The 19,302-nt window shown below is 56.9% G+C and overlaps 6 protein-coding genes across 6 annotated transcripts; 4 read left to right on the forward strand and 2 right to left on the reverse strand.

Annotated features, from left to right (window-relative positions):
• Window positions 1-75: 75 nt before the first annotated feature.
• Window positions 76-1,590, forward strand: CYME_CMJ133C (similar to epsin; the record flags this gene model as incomplete). Its single annotated transcript, XM_005534812.1, has 1 exon — window positions 76-1,590. One exon carries the CDS (start codon window positions 76-78, stop codon window positions 1,588-1,590), a length of 1,515 nt encoding a protein of 504 aa, XP_005534869.1.
• Window positions 1,591-3,763: 2,173 nt separating this feature from the next.
• Window positions 3,764-4,633, reverse strand: CYME_CMJ134C (CDP-diacylglycerol--glycerol-3-phosphate 3-phosphatidyltransferase; the record flags this gene model as incomplete). The annotated part of the gene is made up of 1 exon (XM_005534813.1): window positions 3,764-4,633. One exon carries the CDS (start codon window positions 4,631-4,633, stop codon window positions 3,764-3,766), a length of 870 nt encoding a protein of 289 aa, XP_005534870.1.
• A 773-nt stretch (window positions 4,634-5,406) lies between these two features.
• Window positions 5,407-7,029, forward strand: CYME_CMJ135C (hypothetical protein, conserved; the record flags this gene model as incomplete). Its single annotated transcript, XM_005534814.1, has 1 exon — window positions 5,407-7,029. The coding sequence occupies one exon, from the start codon at window positions 5,407-5,409 to the stop codon at window positions 7,027-7,029; it is 1,623 nt and encodes a 540-aa protein (XP_005534871.1).
• Window positions 7,030-9,416: 2,387 nt separating this feature from the next.
• CYME_CMJ136C (similar to poly(A)-binding protein dependent poly(A)-ribonuclease subunit) lies at window positions 9,417-12,959 on the forward strand (the record flags this gene model as incomplete). Its single annotated transcript, XM_005534815.1, has 1 exon — window positions 9,417-12,959. One exon carries the CDS (start codon window positions 9,417-9,419, stop codon window positions 12,957-12,959), a length of 3,543 nt encoding a protein of 1,180 aa, XP_005534872.1.
• Window positions 12,960-13,943: 984 nt separating this feature from the next.
• Window positions 13,944-14,462, reverse strand: CYME_CMJ137C (hypothetical protein, conserved; the record flags this gene model as incomplete). Its single annotated transcript, XM_005534816.1, has 1 exon — window positions 13,944-14,462. One exon carries the CDS (start codon window positions 14,460-14,462, stop codon window positions 13,944-13,946), a length of 519 nt encoding a protein of 172 aa, XP_005534873.1.
• A 1,809-nt stretch (window positions 14,463-16,271) lies between these two features.
• On the forward strand, window positions 16,272-18,428 carry CYME_CMJ138C (similar to metal ion transporter; the record flags this gene model as incomplete). The annotated part of the gene is made up of 1 exon (XM_005534817.1): window positions 16,272-18,428. One exon carries the CDS (start codon window positions 16,272-16,274, stop codon window positions 18,426-18,428), a length of 2,157 nt encoding a protein of 718 aa, XP_005534874.1.
• Window positions 18,429-19,302: the final 874 nt, after the last annotated feature.

Raw genomic sequence — 19,302 nt, forward strand, 5'->3', positions numbered from 1 at the left:
GAGTCGCGCGTTGCAGCGCAGTTGGACGCAGCGCAGCGCAGCACGCAAGGCACGGGCGAGACAGGGAAACGCACCATGTTGGATAAGGTAAACTGGTCTGACGTAAAGCGGAAGGGAGTTCGTCAGCGTGGGAAACTCGTTTCCTGGTTGAAAGATGCGGTAATGACTGACGTCGAGAACAGTGTGCGCGCGGCGACGAGCGTTGAGCCGTACGGGCCCACACAGCGGGAACTGGCGGAAATCGCGAGCGCTACCCACAACGCGGAAGAGTATCCCCTTGTGATGAGTATCATCTGGTCACGGCTGAACGACAAGGGGCGATACTGGCGGCGGGTATACAAGGCTCTGGACTTGTTGCGGTACCTGCTGCTGCACGGCTCGCCACGCGTGTTGGAGGAGGCGCGAGCAGCGTTGCCGCACCTCGAGGTTCTGCAAGAGTTTCGTTATTTTGACCAGACGGAGCGGCGGGACTGTGGACTGAGTGTTCGCCAGAAGGCCAAAGTCGTTGTGGAGATCATACGAGACCCTAGGCGATATGAGGAGGAGCTGCAGCGGAGTCTAACCATGATGCAGAAACTGGGCGCTTCAGTGGGGTCGACGCCCCTGCACAGCGGTTCAACTGGTGCAGCCCCGGGTGATTTGCCTTTTTACGCAAGCAGATCTGGCGGAAGCCTGGCACGCGGTCCAGATATGTACACAGGCGCAGCGCGCAGTGCACTGCGGTCTGGTGATGCCTACGCACCGGCGCCCAGCGCCGGCTTTCGTGGTTTCGGCTCCGAGGAGGTCGACTTTGATAGGGCAGCGACGATAGCCTCAACTTCCGCGTCTACAACAGCTGCTTTCTGTGCCACCAATAGTGCACCAGTCAGAGCCGACACAGGGCCTAGCGCTACCCGAGTCGATGATTTGCTGGGCTTCGACGACGGCGATGCATCTGAAGCGGCCACCAGCAAAGCATCAAAAGCGGAACTCGAAAGCAAGGATGATGCGCTTGGAGGTATGAACGCAACGAACGATTGGAGTGACTTTGTGGCGGCCTCGTCGGGCACCGGCGCCAGCGGTCTTGCATCCAAGCCAAGCACCGCTGCGATGCCTTCTGCGAGCGGCACGGTTCCAAGCGCCGCATACGCCAGCGATGGTGATGATTTTTTCCAAATGATCCAATCTTCTGTCGTCGTGTCGCGATCAAAGGCCTCAGACGCATTGCACAGTACCGAAGCGCCGTCGGTTAGCGTACTCCATACCGAAAACCGCGTCGAAGCGCAAGGCATGTACCCGCCATCGCTCTCTACGAATGCGCACAGTTCAAAGAAGCTCTCGGAATCGCCTGGAAATAACTTGCTGAGTGATTTGCTCTCAGGAGCAACGCCAGCAACACCAGCAACGGCAAACTCGGCATCGAGTCGAACACCAAACGCAATGCAGCGTGCGGGGGTGGCGGCTTCGACGGGGCCGCGTGTCCAACCGACAGCGCGAGGCGCTCTGCGACCGAATTCCAGTGGCCTCGAGGCAGGCCCCTCGGACGATCCGTTTTCAAATCTTCTCGCTGAAATGGCGTTGAAAGACGCAGATACCGTGAAAAACAAATGAGATGCGCACAGGTAGGCGAGCAGAGCGCGTCAGAGGCGCAATGAGCGAAGCGATCGCTGAGGCGACGTGTTTGTTCCTCGGCTACGAGCATGAAAGCGCTGGCCGTGTGTTGGACGTTCTCGTTCGTTAAAGATGCGGTGATCACGTCCGTCCGTATTCTTGTCGACCGGGTGCGTTGCATGAACACAATGGTCACCGAGCTGACGCCCGTCCAGACAGCTCCAAGTTGTTCTGTCTCTGCCGGGCAGCGGCGGCGGCGGCGGCAGCAGCAGCAGCAGCAGCAGCAGCGGCAGCAGCAGCAGCAGCAGCAGCAGCGCATCTAGCGTTGCTTCAAACGCTAGCGATAGGTTCGGCAACTGAAAAGTACCTGGATCGATCCAGGGCGTGTCTCGTGAGCCATCGAAGCACTGCTATGAGGTTTGAGGTGCACAGAGGCGTAGCTAGGGGCGATCACATCTGGTCATCGTTCTCCGGTAGCGTTAGCGCATCGAAGGCAAACGTGGCTGCGTTCATCGATCCGAAACTGCAAGAGACGGGACATCTGTTCGGCGGCTGGTCGTAGGTGCTGCTCCAAAGCAGGTATTTCACATCGTTTCTCGCTAAACAAGTCCATTCGCTCCCACACGACACTTGAAAGCGAGCATCACCCACGGACAGGGGCGGCTGGTCGTAGGCGCTGCTCGAAAGCAGGTATTTCACATCGTTTCTCGCTAAACAAGTACATTCGCTCCCACTCGACACTTGAAAGCGAGCATCACCCACAGACGGGAACAGTGCTGGTCACGATGGATGATCGGTTCTGCGCCCAGGTCGAGTCGCCTGGAGCCAGGCGTAGTGCAGCGCCCGGATCCCGTGAACTTTCCCCCGGCAAGGTTGCTCCTCTGGCGTCCGAGCTCGATCTGCTCGGATGGTGTACTGTTGATCCGCGTAAACGGTGACAATGATCGCTGTTCATGGACATCCAGTGGGTAGCCTCGGAGCCACCGTATTGACACATGCTGGAAGACGAATGCCGGTGCGCCCGAACTGGACGCTAGCGAGCCATGCGATGACGGGTTGTGGTGTGCGTTGTGCCCAAAGCGAGTTCGTTACTCTCAAGCGTCTTTAGCGGAAACCTAGTCGTGGAAAGACTCGATCGCCTCTAGTCCGATGGGCAAAGTCGCTTCGAAGAACTGGTAGGGACAAAACAGCGCCGGATCAAGTCGTTTCGTTCAGCGATAGCGGGCGGTTTCAGCTACTCTAGAAACTCCGCGGAGCGTCTGCTGGGTTGCAGGCTTCCGTATGCGTTCAGCCTTCGTGGTGGTGCGAGCGCGCGGTGCTCGCTGCGCTTGACCATTCGGAAAGCAGTGAAGCACCCAGTGCGTGAGGCAAGTAGGATCCCTTTCCAGTACGTGCTGTAGCATAGCTCGATGCACGTTCGGGTTCACTGAATTCGAAATTCGCGGCCCCCGGCTATCGGACCTCATCCATGTACTAGTTGTACCTCATTGGGCACAGTGTGCTCGAACAGCATCGCACGCCATAGAACAGCACCAAGCCAGCGCCTTCTGCCGGTTGTCACGGTACCGTCCACGCACGCTTCTATGGGCGGGCAGGTTCAAGTTCCCGCGGCTACCCAGAAGCGATGCGACTGCGGGCGACTGTTCGGGAATCGATGCTGACCGATGCAGTACTCGCGCTGAAGCTCCGTCTTTGTGCCTGCATCCGCTGGGCGTCCGTTCGCGTGGCGCTTCACAGACTCGATGTTGCAGCGTACTGTGCAGAGCTGTGAGGTCGCCTGCAAATGCATGTCGCCGCTTCACGAGCCGCTCTGAAGAGTTGAATCACGGGAGCGCACTCCAAAGGTTTCGTATTTCCGTGCTTGCGGTCGCTACGTGAGGCGCCAAGCGGCCCTTGAAGACCACACATTCAAAGCGTGCCCTACCCGCGACTCTTTCAACTAAGCACAGGCTCTTTGTCGTGTGCACGATACGACGCTCATGGTCTGAATATTCAGGGCCCCGCAACAATAACAACGACCAGGTATGATATGATATCCACTTGGCGACCAGCAATCGCAGCCTTCACTTTTCGAAAAAGAAGCGCTTACGCGTTTCGCATCGCGCACGTGGCGAGGCATTACTTGGATCGCCCAACACCTGGTTTCCATGAAAAGCGCACAGCCAAACACTATTCAGTAATAGGTAGCGTGTGCCTCCAATGCCGCCCGAAAATATCTATACCCGGATACGAGCGACAGAACCGCAGCAGCATGCAGAAAGCTCACACCGAGATACAGTACGGGTGGCGGAAGTCCGATGCTGGGTTGCGCCAGCAGCAGCAACATAATACTGCCCATCTGGAACACCGTTTTCAGTTTCCCGTGCTGATTCACGGCGACAACATCCCGTAGACCTCGAGAGGCCATCCACTCGCGTAACGCTGTGATCGCTATCTCTCGCACAAGAATAACGACGGCCGGCAGTGTGACCCAGAACCGCGCGTAACGCTCGACAAGTAAGATAAGCATCGTTGCGACGCTGAGTTTATCGGCAACAGGATCCAGGAACGCGCCCCATACGCTCGATACGTTAAGGCGACGAGCGATGTACCCATCGAGCCAGTCTGTGAGGGAAACCATGCCGAAAAGCGTCGTGCACACAAGCGCAGCCCAGCGCTGAGAGATGTAGAAGAACACGACTATGGGCGGTAACAAAATAAGGCGGGCAAGCGTCAGTGCATTGGGCAAGTTCCAAAAGCTCATACTTTGGACAGGTACAGGTTTCGCCTCGTGAGCGTCTGGACCCAAATCCAAACGATAGCGCTTCTCGGATTCTAGTGGCTTTTTCCGTCGGATCTGTGAGGGCACATCCTCTATGCAGCCGCGAAGGAGCGTCGGTCGTTTAGCGTGGACGCACAAACCGCACCTCCGGAGTGAAGCAAACGCACCGTGCCTCTGTGGGGCGCGCTCCGGCGCCAACCTACCGACAGGTGCCACAAATGCCACCAGTTGCGACAAGTGGGCACCGTACAGGATGCTGCACGGCGTACACCAGAAACCCATGATGCCTATTGATGACTGGAATTCGTAACTGATTTCATGAGTAAAGCCACACCCGCGGCACAGCACAGCAGAGCACAGTGCCGCCTTGCAGGGCAATCGCGAACGACGCTCTTCCCACGGGATGCAGTGATCCGGTAGATGCGCCTGCCGCACTGCGGCTGGACATCGACGGCGTCGGAGGCGGCATTCCTGCAGCAGTTCCTTATCCTGTACAAACCTGCATGAAATAGACTCCTGGGATTCGATGCGCTCCTCAATATTCAGTACAAACCTGCATGAAATAGACTCCTGGGATTCGATGCGCTCCTCAATATTCTGTACAATCCTGCATGAAATAGACTCCTGGGATTCGATGCGCTCCTCAATATTCTGTACAATCCTGCATGAAATAGACTCCTGGGATTCGATGCTCTGACGCATGACGCAATCGCATTCCGCATTCCACTAGTGCGCGGTTGAGGTGTACCCGTTCGTTACGGACGGTTCCCTGGTCCGTGTGTGTATATGTGCGGAGAGTCTTCGGGTATACTTTTGAGATCGTTCTTGGTACTCCAGCGACTGCTCTTGTTCGGAACGACGGCTCTGGCCGCCTGTTGAAACTGAACGCAGCCGACCAGAGCGAGCGCTCCTTCTGCACCACTGGCAGCAAGCACCGTTCGAGCGCACGGGCTGGCTGCCTCGAAAAGGGCGCTTTCGTGTCGTGTCTCCTTTCGACGAACCAGTGATCCGCATTTTTGGACCAGCTGGTGTCTACCTACGCTGCTTGTAAACCCATGGAGCCGCTTTACGCGCTACAGAAGCTAGGAGAGTTTGGCTCCGCCATGACGGGGTCCCGTATGGACGAGGATAAGCAGCTGCTGTTTGTGGGGACGACTGCCTACCCGCTTGACCAGCTGACGCCTGCGCGTCGCACTGCAGGTGCGCGCAAAGGGGAACCCTACACGCTTCGTGATATTTATGTCGCGCTCCTTTATACGGACGCTTCGCTTCGTGAATATGTGGCATACTGTCAACAAAACGGCGTCAGTCGGTTGATGGAGGCAGAGCGCAAAGAGCTTGTGAAGTTTATGCTGGGAGAGATCAGCGTCGAGGAGTCCTCGCTCCTTGGTGCGAGTGTCGACTCGGCAGGGAGCACGTTGCGACACGCGGCCTCCGCGCTGCCGCCAACCACCGCGCCAGCTACAGGCGAAGACGCTGATCAGCTACCCCGGGGAAGTGCCCCCGCTCGGGAAAGCCCAGTACCCAGAGAGTCTTCTGCGCCTCCGGCAATCGATGGAGATAAGGTGAAACACGAACGAAGCGATTTCAATGGCGAGGCCCCGTTGGCCTCCGCTGCGGATTCCACTTTCTTAGCGCAATGCCGCGAAATGGAGCGCATCCAACGCACGTGCGATGCGTTCTTCGAACTTGACAAGCGGAAACAGATTAATTTTTTGTCTTTCCCGGTGATTGAAGCACTTCGCAAATCTTTGATCGCACCAGCACCAACAGATGAGCAACCACGAGAGTCCGCTGCGACCGCACAGAGCCTCCAAGCCAACGGGTCGAGCGGCGTGGATATCGCACGTGGTGATCGATACCGCACTGATCCGCTGCGAGCGTATCGAGAAGCCGGTCTCACTGAAATTGAGCGTTTGGAAATCGATCCCGCTGTCAGTTTGGCTTCCGTGGCAGCCAGTCTTGGCGATGTTGGTACGAGTACCGCAGCTCGGTCCAAAGCGACCGTGGCGCCGCAGCAGGCAGCATCGGCTGCGACGACGCTAACATCTGCAAGCGAAGTGCACATGCCCGGTATCCCAGCGGGTCAAGGGCAAAACTATGCTCGAAAAGACGCTAGAGCGGCAGGTTCGGAAAAGCCTCAGACCGGAACTGGGGGCCTCCGAGCGCCAGCAACACCCGGACGCGGTCCAGATCGAGGATCAGCGCCGATCATCATTCTGCCTTCAGGTCAGCAACCATTGGTTACGATGTTGAACATCAGGGATTTCGTGGAAAAGGGCACATTTAGATCCCAGGAGGAATTGCGGAAACAGGGGATCGTTCAGAAGCCAGCCAGCCCTGTGGAGATCTATCACCGGGGTCAGTGTTATCTGTTCACCGATCAGCCTGGGCAGCTGCAGCCCAATGAATGGAAGCGCGTGGTCATGGTTGTCTGTCAGGGAGCACTGTGGCAGTTCAAGGGATGGCCCCTGCCGGGTGATCCGGCGCAGTTGTTTGCCAGAGTCCAGGGCGTCTACTTTTACTACGAGGATGAAGAGATTCCGCCAACGGTGCGGCAGTGGGCCGTGAAATGCATCCCGATTCGGCGCCACCGGCGTTATACGGACGAGGGCGTCGTCCGCGAGTTTTGGTCTCTTGTCGAGTTCGCTTGTAGACGGGCCCAGTATGTGTCGTGAACGCGCAAGCCGTTCAAGGAACATTACAGCGCATCACGGTGCTGCGGAGATACGCCTGTTGTACGTATTCCCTTTGCGGGTAGCGCATTTTCGTATGCCGCAGTTTGAATACAATGGTTACCAGCAGCCACGACCTAGTCTCTCGCTATAAGCGCATTGTTCCAGTGAGGCTCCAGCGCTCTGCACGTACCCTCCTTGTATCGTTTCGTTTCCGCGCGCAGTTTCGCGCTACACCTGAGCCACATCCCTGGGCGTGCAACGTTTGCGTTTGAGTCCCTTCTTGAAGAGACACCGAAACCAACGTCCAGTTACAAATCGTGCTTCGGTCTTCGCTCTGCCTGATTCGTTGGTTTCCATGGAGCATGGGGTGCTCCCGTGCACTGACAGTCGAGGCGAGCAGGCCTGCACTGGGAGCGTACCCCGAGTCGAGTTTCGGCAGGTTCTGGCGGCAGGGGTGCTGGTCGCTCGCGGGGGCGCAGCGGACCTCAGTACCAAGGCGCTTGCCGGCCTGTATGAATATCAGCTTGCTTCTTCTCTGCAAACGCAAGGCGCTCTATCGTGTACAGGGAGTATGGAACGATGTGAACGTTTCCAGAACGTGCATGTCGTACTCCAGCATGCGTACCGGATCGTTGCGTGCTCGCTAAGAGCGTCGCCAGCATGTCAGTGAAGGGTAACGCGCCTCTGATGCAATGGTTCCTGCCACAAACCCCTAAACTAGGCCCATGGTAGAATCAAGGGGAAAGGGTCAACTTGTATTCCTGGGGTGCACATACCAGAGTTTTCGCCTCGCCCTACTGGTATCAATACGAGCCTAGACGGGCATTTCCTCCAACCGCTTCATTTTCGTCTCTCTCATCTCCGGCGGTAGACATGCCGATCTCTCCGGTCACCCCAGACCGGTTGACAACAGTCACAGGGTGTTGATGGCAGCATTCAGGTCCCAGTTTCGCAGCTTCTGGCGCTTTGCAACGCATTCCATGTACAGCCAGAGGTCGCTATTCATGCTGCGCTTGCCACTTCCATATTCCTTGTATACAGCCTCGGAACGCGCTTCGCAGCGGGGCCAGTTGGTCGTAGTAACTTATCCCCAAACGTATACAGCAACAGCGTCTCTACGAGCACTCATGTGGAGCGTGAGCACTTGCTTCATCGCTCGTTGCATGCTCCTGACGGAGACAAAAACAGAAAACGTCGCGTCTCGATGCCCTGTCCCGTTTCCACACCCAGTATTGTACCGAGCGGGCACCGACGTCTTCTGGGCGATCCCTGTGGCGAGTACTGTGTTTCCTAGACTCGCCAGTACGCGCTATCCGATTCGATAGAGGATTGTTGGAAAAAGATGTTGTCTTCTGTCACCCGTGCACTGAGCGTAACGCATACGCGCGAGAGCACGTCAAGATCTTTCGATCCGTTTACGCCCCCGTCATGCAAAGCGATGACATACACTGCACTGGAGGCGATCGTAGCGATGACTGAATTTCGAATCGAAGACGCATCCCAGAAAAACACAAGAGACTTGAGCCCCCTGCGGACGTATCGCTTGAGAGGTATCACGCCGCTGTCGAAAGCGGTTTCGTGGCTCACATCTATAAGAGGACGCTTTGCAATCCGTACCGAACCGATTATTTCACGCGACACGCTCGGTGAACTCACGGCATGAGCTTGTACAGCAGTCGGCACCGGGCGTCCCCAGGTATGTTTCCTTGTCAATGCAGCGACGCGTATTGCGGTGTCCACGAGTCTCCTTGGAAACGAGCGATCCGCAGCCTGAAGAATACGTCATGTGCGCTCGCTATACGTAATGAAAGGCGAAGCGTGGACGCTCGTACGTATGAAACGGATCATGAGACCAGTTACTCTAAGAACCCTATTTCGAGGTCCCCGAGAATGATCCCTTGATTCCGGTGACCTTACGCGTTCCAGTTTCAAGGAGTCGAATGTATCACTTTGAGAAGGTCATCGAGAGTCCCAAGATTCCGTGTAAATCCCCAAGTCCCTGTTCCTGTCGTTTGGATTTCGAGACTGTTCATCGAAAGAATTCGGAAAAAAACATGGCGAGGCAAGAACAGAGCAACCAGTTCAGGATTCGATTTTCATCTGACAGAGGCGAGCGCTAGGGCAACGATGGAGCTGGCTCTGTCGTCTGACTGACTCGACACAAGTCGCTGAAAGCGTTTCATTGGGTGCACATTCCGAGCGCTGGGAGAGCGCTTGGCCTCCGAAACCTCTTTGCGTGCTCTTCCGCTTGCAGTTTTCTGGGCGCTCAACGTCAAACGCGAAGCAAGTGACCAAGCACTAGCGTACCGACGTCGCCGGGGGTGGGGTTCTTCCTTCGGCTTGGCGAATAGAAGTTATGAAGTGAGCCAGGGTGTGTTCGGCTTTCCATGCAACCACTTCATACTCCTGTGGAAGCGCCTGTGTTTCCTGGACTTGGAGACCCGATTCGACGCACGCGCTGGGTTTCCGTGCCGCTCACTGACCCGGATACCGACGCGCTGAACGGCGGATCGCGACCAGCTCCAACACCTGGGACGCACGGCACTCGCTTGGTTCTCGTCGGAACCCAGCATGGACAAGTACGCACGAGCGTGTATCCTTCGGGTTGCCTCTTTACCAGCTGGGTCGGATCTGTGGCTGGGGCGCTCTCCGATGGCGTTCGAGACGTTGCCGCGATCCAAGGCGCTTCAACGGAGAGCCTCCTTGTCTCCGTATCCGCAAATGGAACCCTGATACGAACCACGCTGGGTCTACCACTGCACACGTTGACGAGCTCGGACTGGACGCAGTCGCGACTCTGTCGACCAATGCCTCTACAGGGCCATGCGTTGCTCCTGGTAACCACTGACCTCGGACGCATGCACCTGTTGCAGGCCGAGAGAGGCACTGCGCTGCGCTCGTTCGTGGATCCACCGCATATTCGTCGAGCGCTCGCTGCAGACTGGCTCTACAACCAAGCGATTGTTCTGGGATATGATGACGGATCTATTGCGCTGAAGGATCCATCCTCATTGCGCGTGCTCCACGAGGAGCCGCGGCACCCGGCAGGCAACGCTGCGCGCTTTCCTGTCGTCGACCTGGTCGCGTTAAGCGAGCATGGTTTAGTGGCGGCAGTCTATGGGGTTGTCCCGCTCATTCGACTCTATGACATTCGAAAGGGTCTAGGGAACGGCGGTCGCGTCGGCAAAATATCACCCGCTATCGTCCAGGAGCTGGCTGTGCCGAGTTCGGACTCGGTCATTGCCCTGAAATGGTTACCAGGGAAGCAGCGCCTGTGGACGCTGGGTGTTGGTGGTCATTGTGAACGTTTCAGCGTCGACGGGGCTGCAAGTGTCCTCTGTTATGAGGCTGGGTTGTGTTTGCCGGTCGGCAACGGTCTCTACTCCTGCTTCGATATCACCGCTGAAGGCGGTACGTTGGTGACTGGCGACCTCGGCGGTTGTGTCCAGTATCTGCATCTCGAGGAAAGTGAGAAGCTGGAAGCATTGGCGAATGCCCAGTGTCCAGATCCAGCGCTCTCCGAGCCTGCTCTCATAGAGGCTCTCTGTTCGAGGGCGGCACGCAACGCGAGGCCGCGTCGAGACCTCACCGACTCGACACATACAGAACAGCGCTGCTGGCTTGCGGATACGCCCTGGCCTTTAGTCCAGCAGCAACGGGGCAATGCGACAAAACGGTTGAAATTCCGTTTCCCGCTGCTGGCCAGTCCGATAGCAATACGGAGCGCCCGCTTTGTGGGTCCAGTTGGCTACCTGCCCGTAACTGGTTCAGCATCCGACCAGCTCTACCTGCAACCAGATGAAGGCTGGCAACAGACGAGTATCTCCACTGCGAGCATGCAACCAAAACTGGACACACTCGAGGAACGTGTGCGTTTCAGACGCATCGATCTGGTGAAGGCGGAGAGTCTCGAAGGCTTCGATTATGCCCTGTACAATCGAACGCGTTTTTGTGGGCTTGAAAACAGCCTCCCGACGATGTACATGAATCCAATCTTGCAGATGTTCTTCTTCATTCGTCCGTTTCGTGAGGCGATGTTCGGACTGTGTCATCGCTTTGCGTGCACTGGCGAGGAGTTGCCCACGAGTATAGCCGCGGAGCTCGGGTACCTCTATGACATGATGGAGCGCGGCGGCAGCCTTGCATGTGATACGGTGCGTCTTATGTACGCTTTTCAACAGAGTCATCAGGCGGTAGCTCTGGGTCTCGTCGATCGTTTGAGTGGTGGTCCAACGCTGATGCAGTCTGGGATCCCGCTGGAGCGCCTTGTTGATAAGTTTTGCCGCTTTCTGCTGGAGAACTTGTCGCGCGAGGAAATGCACGATGCGTATGGCGCTCCGCCAGATCAGCGGGTCATCGAGAGACTCTTCGCCTTTCGAACGAGGACCTGTATTCGTTCAGTTGCGAGCGGATTAGAAACGACGCGAGAAGATGTACAGTACGTGCTGTCGCTCTCGAGCGACAATGCAGAACCTGTGGAGGCGGCACACTTTCCATCGTTGGTGAACGCTGCGCTGCGGCAGACGCAGCCACCGATACGGGCGCTGCACCCGGCGAGCCAGAAAGTGGAACTTGTTGAGCAGCGTCGCGAGGTCCTCTCGCTGGCCCCCTATCTGCTGTGCAGCAGTGCGGGCATCACAGTTCGGTCGCTTCAACCTGAACTGGAGCTCGAGCTGCCGCTCGACGCTGCTTGCTACCGGTACCGTCTCATCGGCGAAGTCGTAGGCGTACGTCCAGCAAACGTTCCAGCATCCACAAATCAACAAAAAGCGCCGGCTGCGACCTCAACAGTGGCATTTCTCAGAATCCAGGGACTGGAACCGCACCAGGCATCACTGAGTGCCCAGGAAGGGTCGTGGTACTGTTTTAATGATTTTACAATCACTGCGGTGCGCGATGCTGCACAAGTCGAGCGCTTCGATTCGTGTTTCATGCAGCCGCTCTTGCTGCTGTATCGTAGAGAGACCGGTGTTGCCGCAGTTGCGCTCGACGACAAGCCGCCCGTGTCGTTCGAAGCACGACTCTGGCCCGACTCGGAAACAGAGTGGGCGCGCGTATTTGCGCTGCGCCCTATGAGTACGACTCATAAGCGGCTGCTTCAAGCGGGCGACAGGAATGCGCTGCGAGCTCGGTTGTCTTTCGTGCCGCTGCAGCCGGGCGAGCGTCTGACACGCGGTACGCTCGTCGCGATCGACACTGAGTTTGTGCTCGTATCCCGGGAGAAGGCAGAAATATGCTGCAGCCGTCGATCGACGGGACATACGCCGCGCTGGTGCCGCTGGAGCAGCCCGTCATTGGGCCAGGCACCAGAAGAGGAGGAGCCGCTCTTGCGACGGGTGATTCTGGAACCCTCTCGCAAACATGTGGCCCGAGTCACCGTGATTCGGGAAAATGGACAGGTGCTGCTGGATGACTACGTCATGCCCCCGCCCGGATGCACGATTGTGGACTACCTGACCCGCTACAGTGGGATAACTGCACCGGATTTGCAGCCAAACCGCACCCGACATTATTTGACGCTGAGCAAGTATGTGTACGCCAAGTTGCATGCATTGCAGCGCACCGGATGTGTGTTCGTGGGTCATGGTCTAAGAAGTGATTTTCGCCAGTTGAATTTCCTGCTTCGGTCCGAGCAATACCGTGACACGGCGCTGTTGTTTCGCTTGCCCGCAAACGAACGTACGCGTGGGCGGTCTCGACTGCTTTCATTGCGCTTTCTCGCTGGTTGTCTGTTGAAACGACGGGTCCAGAACGGCTCCCAAGGTCACGATTCCGTTGAGGACGCGCGTGCGGCGCTCGACCTCTATCGTTTATATCTGGAACTCGAACAGCGACAGCTCCTCAAAACGACCGTTGAGCGGCTCTACGAGTACGGCAGCAGAAAGCACTGGCAACCAGACTTTGCGGATCCCTTTGAACTCGCACTATAGCGCGTATGTACCAAGTCTGCGAGACTGGATCGCGACCCCAGGCTCGTATTGCTGGTCAATGACGGGTCACTCGTTGGAGTGCGGTGACGGATGTTGAGTCTGATGTGGAACGACAGCAGCTTGCAGCCAGTGATCGACCGAGTCGCCTGTTGGCGTAACGGCCTGATTCGCAAGCATCCTCGGGGCGAGCACTGCCCGACTCGGGGGCTGTTCCCGTCACCGCCACGCAAAGCATCCGAGAAGGAGCAGCGGTGGCACCATTCGATGCGCTGCTGGTCGATATCGCTTGTCTCGGACACGCGGGCAGCCTCGGCAACGCCATAAAATCTTAAAGTCAAGGATCTTACGACTCTACGGAAAATACACGGGCGGTATTCTTGTTGCGAAGCGCGGCCGCTGTGCGCAAATCATGGCGCTTCTCCGGGGGCGGGTCGAGTCCCACACACTGGGCGCCACAAGTCTTGCTCCGGGATCATCCTGCCCGTTCCATGACGCTGGTGAACGCATCAAATCCATTGCGGGTCCGTAGCGTCAGTGTGACCTTGACACGTACTCGGATCGGGTTCCATCATGCTGCGTGCCTCTACAGTGGGGCACGTGCCTAGACCCCGACACAGGCGCATCCATGGACCCGCGGGATTGAACCTGCTCTAGCGACTGTGTAAACCGGAGTTCTCCTGCGCTGTAACCCCATTCAGAGACCAGAACAGCAGCTGCTCAGCAGAGGCAAGGGTGTAGTCGAGGCCCGTGCTTTGTGCCTGCTTGCCTCGTACGCGTGTACACGTGTGTGTATGTGTAGGTGTTCGTGATGCGTCTCGGATATCGTGGCGAGTCGCGCTGTATCCGTTCTCGTAGCGGTGTGAGCGCCACGGCGTCCTGTCGTCGACCACCAGACACGTCTAGCTGCTGCCAAAGTCAATGCAGTGGTCGCCAGATACCCTTTGCTCCAGTCGGTACCGTGCACGCATCCCGAGCGCCCGTATCCTAGGATCTTCTTCTGCGGCGTTGCACAGTTTTACTGGATCGTCGTCGACGCAACTTAGATGCCTCAGCAATACGTTGCGCTCGCTGCTGCACAGCTCGAAAGCGCCGTTTGACGTACCCCCGTGCTCGCGGGTCCGCCAAGACCTCTTCAATGATGCGCGACTTGCGCGCCCGCCGTGGTAAACGCTCGCCTGTGTAGTACTCGTGTGGAGCTTCGATCACCGTTCCAAGCTGGAACCTACGGGGATCAAGTTTCTCCTCGTGCCCCATTGACTTGTAAAAGCGTTTCGGATCCCAGTGCTTGCGCAGTTGCAGAAGTGCAACCTCTTTCGCGAGCAGCGCCTGGGTTTCAGGCGTCGGAACAGACTCCTCGTCCGGCTCGCCAGTAGCTTCGCTCCTGCCACCAGAGTACTTCTCGATGAGATCTTCTACCTCTCGATCCGTCCCGCACGACAAATCGTCCTCATCGAGAAACGACCTCGTTGTCGGAAGCAAGCAGTCCGAAAGATTCGTAGTCATTTGCGAGCTTCAGTCAGCACAGCAGCACAAGAAACGCAGCGTAGCGCGACGGGATCAACGGCTCGTGAGCGGCAGCGACGCGTCCTCGTGTGTCCATTGCCCGCGACAACTGGTGTGTGCGGGTGTTGGCGTCGACGCGCCCAAGGAGCGGGTACACGACACCTATGTGGAAAGTTGTTGAAAGCAGTCCTTTTGAGGTAATTGCGGACGCACCTGCTACAGTTGGGGTCTCGTGCCAGTGTCAGGAACACACCAGCGTTTGGGAGATTCTTGTTTCTCCTTCCTATCTGGCTTTACAAAAACCGGTGTCTGGTACCTGTCGAGCCACGTAGTTCGCACTGGGAAGATGCTGCAGATGGGAACCTACAAGTCCCGATTCCGCCGCTTCTAGGTGTTGTCAACGCTTACCACGCACAAATGCAAGCTACGGTCCACGCAGTGCTCGCCATCTCATCTTCTTTATCTACAGCTCTGGTGCGCCATTCGCAACGGTGACACTGACCTATAAGCAGGTGCTCCCATTCGTCCACCGAACCTCCTGCTCCTCCTCATCCGGATATCGTCTAGTCGTGTTTGAAGGCTTCCATGATGTTTCCGAATATGCCTCTAACGGGTGCAGAGGGCTTCCCGCGAGGCGCTCCTTCGATGGCGCCTATCGAGGATCCGCTCGGCGCCTATACCCTGTCCGATGCACCCGCAAGCGCTCGCTCTACCATTCGAAGGGGATTTGTGGAATGCGATATGGTCCTTGATGAAAGAATTATCGGAAGGAAAATCCAGACTGGAGAACACGAGTCGAGACGTTTGAACACGTCTAGGATTCCATCGCTCAAAGCGCAGACGCACGCTCTACGGAAAGCGATCACTGTGCTGATGAGCGCTCGATTCCAAGACGCTTTCGATGCAAACAAAAAAGGCGAGGGCCTCTTACAGCTTGTTACGTGCTAGGCACCATGCCGCTGTCGGATGCAGATTCATCGACTGTCACAGAGGTGGATTTGTCTGTCGGACGGAAGTGATGACTCGACGTGACGAATTCGGTGAACGCTCAGCATGAGCGTACGACCAGGTCGTCAAGAAGCGTCACCGAGTTTTCTCATGGTCGATCCAGCCGCGCGAATTCCTGTGCCCTCGAATTACCTCGGAACAGAAAGATCGACACCTCGAAGAATGCATGATGTTAGCGTGTCACTCGCAACGACAGGACAAACATGGAGGCTCGGACGTATGACTGGATGATCCTATCGCATCATTTACGCGCGCGTGTTCGAGGTCGTCGTGAATCCTCGTAATCCCCATGACGTAAAGAATGCCAGGTGCAGTGCGTCGAAGCAGCGACTCCGAGAACACGTCTGAAAATCCTGTAACTGCCTTCGATTCCATAATCTTTCTCGCTGTACTTTGACTGTCGAGGCTGTAGATCGAGCAAAGTCCAGAAAAGGGATCAATAAGAACGAACACAGCACGTAACTCCATGTACTATGCTCAGCTAACGCGGATCTAGTGGGTAACACAAGTTCGATGCATCGATCCCGGATCTAGACTTGTTTGCAACTGCATGTACCGTCGACGCCATGAGCGTCGCGCATTGACACTGAGCAGCGCGTGGCGAACGCGAGGTCGCATCCCGAGATGCACCGCGATCACTCATGGGAATAAGCAAGGCGAATCGATAATATCGCTGCTGCTGCTGCCGCTGCTGCTGTTGCTGCCGCTGCTGGTGCGACGTCGTGCTCCTCTTCCTCTGCTGCCGCTGCAGCTGGTAACCCCGAAGCCGACATACGACTCGGACGCATACGATAGGTCACTATGGATACAACCAGCACCGGTACGTGCGGTGCTCTGCCTGACGTGGAGGGCGCTGGTGCTCCAAGCCGTAGGCAGCAGCAGCAGCAGCAGCAGCGGCGGCGGCGGCGGTTGGCTGTGCTTTTTCGCCGTCTCTGGCGCTACGCGGGACCCGGCTGGCTCGTATGCGTGGCATACCTGGACCCGGGCAACTTGTTTTCTGATATATTATCTGGTTCTCAGTACGCTTACTCACAGCTGTGGGTAGTCTGGTGGTCGCAGTGGTTTGCACTCTTCGTGGGTTGGCTGTGCGCGCGCCTCGTGCTACGCAGCAGCCCGCTGGAGGACTTTGCGTCGGCCGAGCGCAAGCGCTACCGGAAACCCCCAGCAGCACGCTATTTTCTCTGGCTCTTTGCCGAGCTTGTGGTTATTATTGCCGATATTCCGGAAGTGATTGGTTTCGCGTTTGGAATCCATATTTTGACGGGACTACCTGTCTGGGCGGGCGTGTTGCTGTCGTTCCTTGCGACCTCGTTGGTTCTTCTGCTGGAGCTTGGTGACTTTCGTTTGGTGGAGATGGTGGTAGCGTTGTGCGTATTCGCATTGGGTCTCGTGCTCCTCGTGTCCCTAGCGAAATCTGGACTAGATGGCAAAGCTTTCATGGTTGGCTGGTTGTTACCTCGATTCCAAGGAGGTCAGTCGGTCTACGATGCGTTAAGCATCATCGGAAGCGTTGTGATGCCGCACAATCTCTATCTGCAAACCGGGTCGCTGATCGCGCATCACACTGCGGCGTTCGTGGCGCTCGATATCATAGACAAGGTACATGTGAACGAAACGGGCGGGGAATTAGATGCCCAGCTCGTCGACCCCTCGTTCACGAAAGATACCGACGACAACGGCGACGGCGACGCGGACTCCTCCGAACAGGATGTCGAGGCTGCGGCTGCGACGTCGGCAACGTTGTGGGAATCGGATATGGCGGACAAGTCCCGAGGCGCTGGTTCGGTACAAGACATCGCTGAGGATTCCGTATCTGTTGTTGTGCATGCGGCGCACAATGCTCATGCGCACTGGTCTGTGGACGATGCGCAAACCCAGTACGCAGAGCCCGGACCTGATGCGGGAATCACGTGCAGCCGCTCTGACCTCGAGGACACGAACGCGTCTTCGGGAATAAATGCTTGCACTGGTGAGCGTGCAAGCGAAAGAGGCCTGAATGAACCTCTTTGTGACGCATCTAATACCGAGCTGGACGAGATCCACAGCGCCGTGGTACCGCAGACTCAGCAACAACAAGTGGAAGAAGCGCGATGCATAGGGCCGCTCGGCGCTGATGGGTCCAGCGACATCACTGTCGAGCGAACGCCCGTGCATGTGCTTGGCAAAGGCGATTTTGAGACAAGTGTGAGGCGCTTAAGCGGCAAAACATTGGAGCAAGAGAATACAACTGAACGACAAGGTTTGGACGTTTCCAGTCAATATCAAGACGGGTTATGCGCACCGGCGCCACTGCCAGCTGTAGGCGCGGTGGTTCTCGAACTCGTGCTGCCAACATGCTTCGCATTTTTCGTGAATGCGTCGGCGATCGCCATAGCAGCGGAGCACGTGTTTTCGCAAGGATCCAGTACGAGCGACAGCCTAGGCCTGTACAACTTTTGCAACTTTCTACCCTTTGATGGTGCGTGTATCCTCTGGGGCATCATTCTGATTTTATCTGGAACAGCTTCTACGGTAACAGCCACGCTGACTGGTAGCTACGTCATGAGCGGTTTTCTCCATCTCCGTATTCCCATGCTCGTCCGAGCCGCCTTGGCACGAGGTCTTGCACTTACGCCAGCGCTGATTATTGCCGCGACCTCGGGACCTGCAACGGTGAACGCCATCATCGGCGTCGTGAACGCCACTTTGAGCATTGCCCTGCCGATAGTGCTGGTGCCTTTACTACGCTGCTCCCATGAGCGGAGGAAATTGCACTGGTTCCCGCACGCGGCCGGTTGGCTCTTTACAGCGTTCATTTTTGGTCTGAACCTCTATGGGCTCTGTGCGCCTCAGGGTGGCATGTTTGGCCTCTACACTGGTTCGTCAGACAACTTTACATGGTCCGTTCAATCGAACATTCTGCAGGATCTTGTGGTCCTCTCGTATACAGCCATCGTCGTCTGGCTGGCGGTGTCGTAAACCAGACTTTCGAGCTGTGAACACGAGGGCCAATCGAGAACAGGTTGACTGGTGCGATTTTCCAGAGACGGGCACGCCAGACCGCTATGGACAGCTTATGCACTCATCCTGGTCATACGTGGACTCGTTCTGGGCTATGCTGAACCCAGCCGCAGTGTTTGCTGCATGTCGAGATCGCATGTTCGATGCTCGGCGAACCAAGTGCCAACATGGCCATCTGCTGGGAAACCGCCGGAACCCGTTCGAGCAAAGCGCATACCCGGTGCCCGAGTAAGAAGGACTCGAACATCGCTAGCCGATCAGGCGTCGTGCGGCATCGTTCCATGCACTCGTGATAAACCCGAGTATTCCGGCCGATTACTTTTCGGCCACGTTCAGGGTCCCAGTCTGTGCCATTGCATAAGCGTACGCGCGCCCATTGCAGACGCTACGCTGGTCTCCTGTGCGCTTCCGATCGAGCTGCCACGCGACTGGAATCGAGTTGTTTCGTAACGAACCATGTAGAGCAGACGGGGATATCAAACCGTTGCGTTCCTGCGGTATCCTGTGAAGCAACGAGCAACAGCGTGGATAATGTACCGATGCTGTGCGTCCTCGCTCTTTTACAGGATTTGATGCATGCATCCATGTCCGTGCGTGTGCATGTGTATGCGTGCTGCGACACGCTCTCCTGATGCCCAGCCTGCACCTCAGTCGCTGCCATCCGATCTGAGCACGCAGCGGCTGTCGGGGACACGTATGTGCCTGCGGTAACGCGAAATTGCTTGCAACGGCCGTCTAGCGCGCAGATTGATTCCGCAGTACGGTGTCGTGATGCGAGGGGCAAGCGCACACTGTCTGTCTGTCTGTCTGTCTGTCTGTCTGTCTGTCTGTC

This window comes from Cyanidioschyzon merolae, chromosome 10 (assembly GCF_000091205.1).
Source record: "Cyanidioschyzon merolae strain 10D DNA, chromosome 10, complete genome".
NCBI lineage: Eukaryota > Rhodophyta > Bangiophyceae > Cyanidiales > Cyanidiaceae > Cyanidioschyzon > Cyanidioschyzon merolae.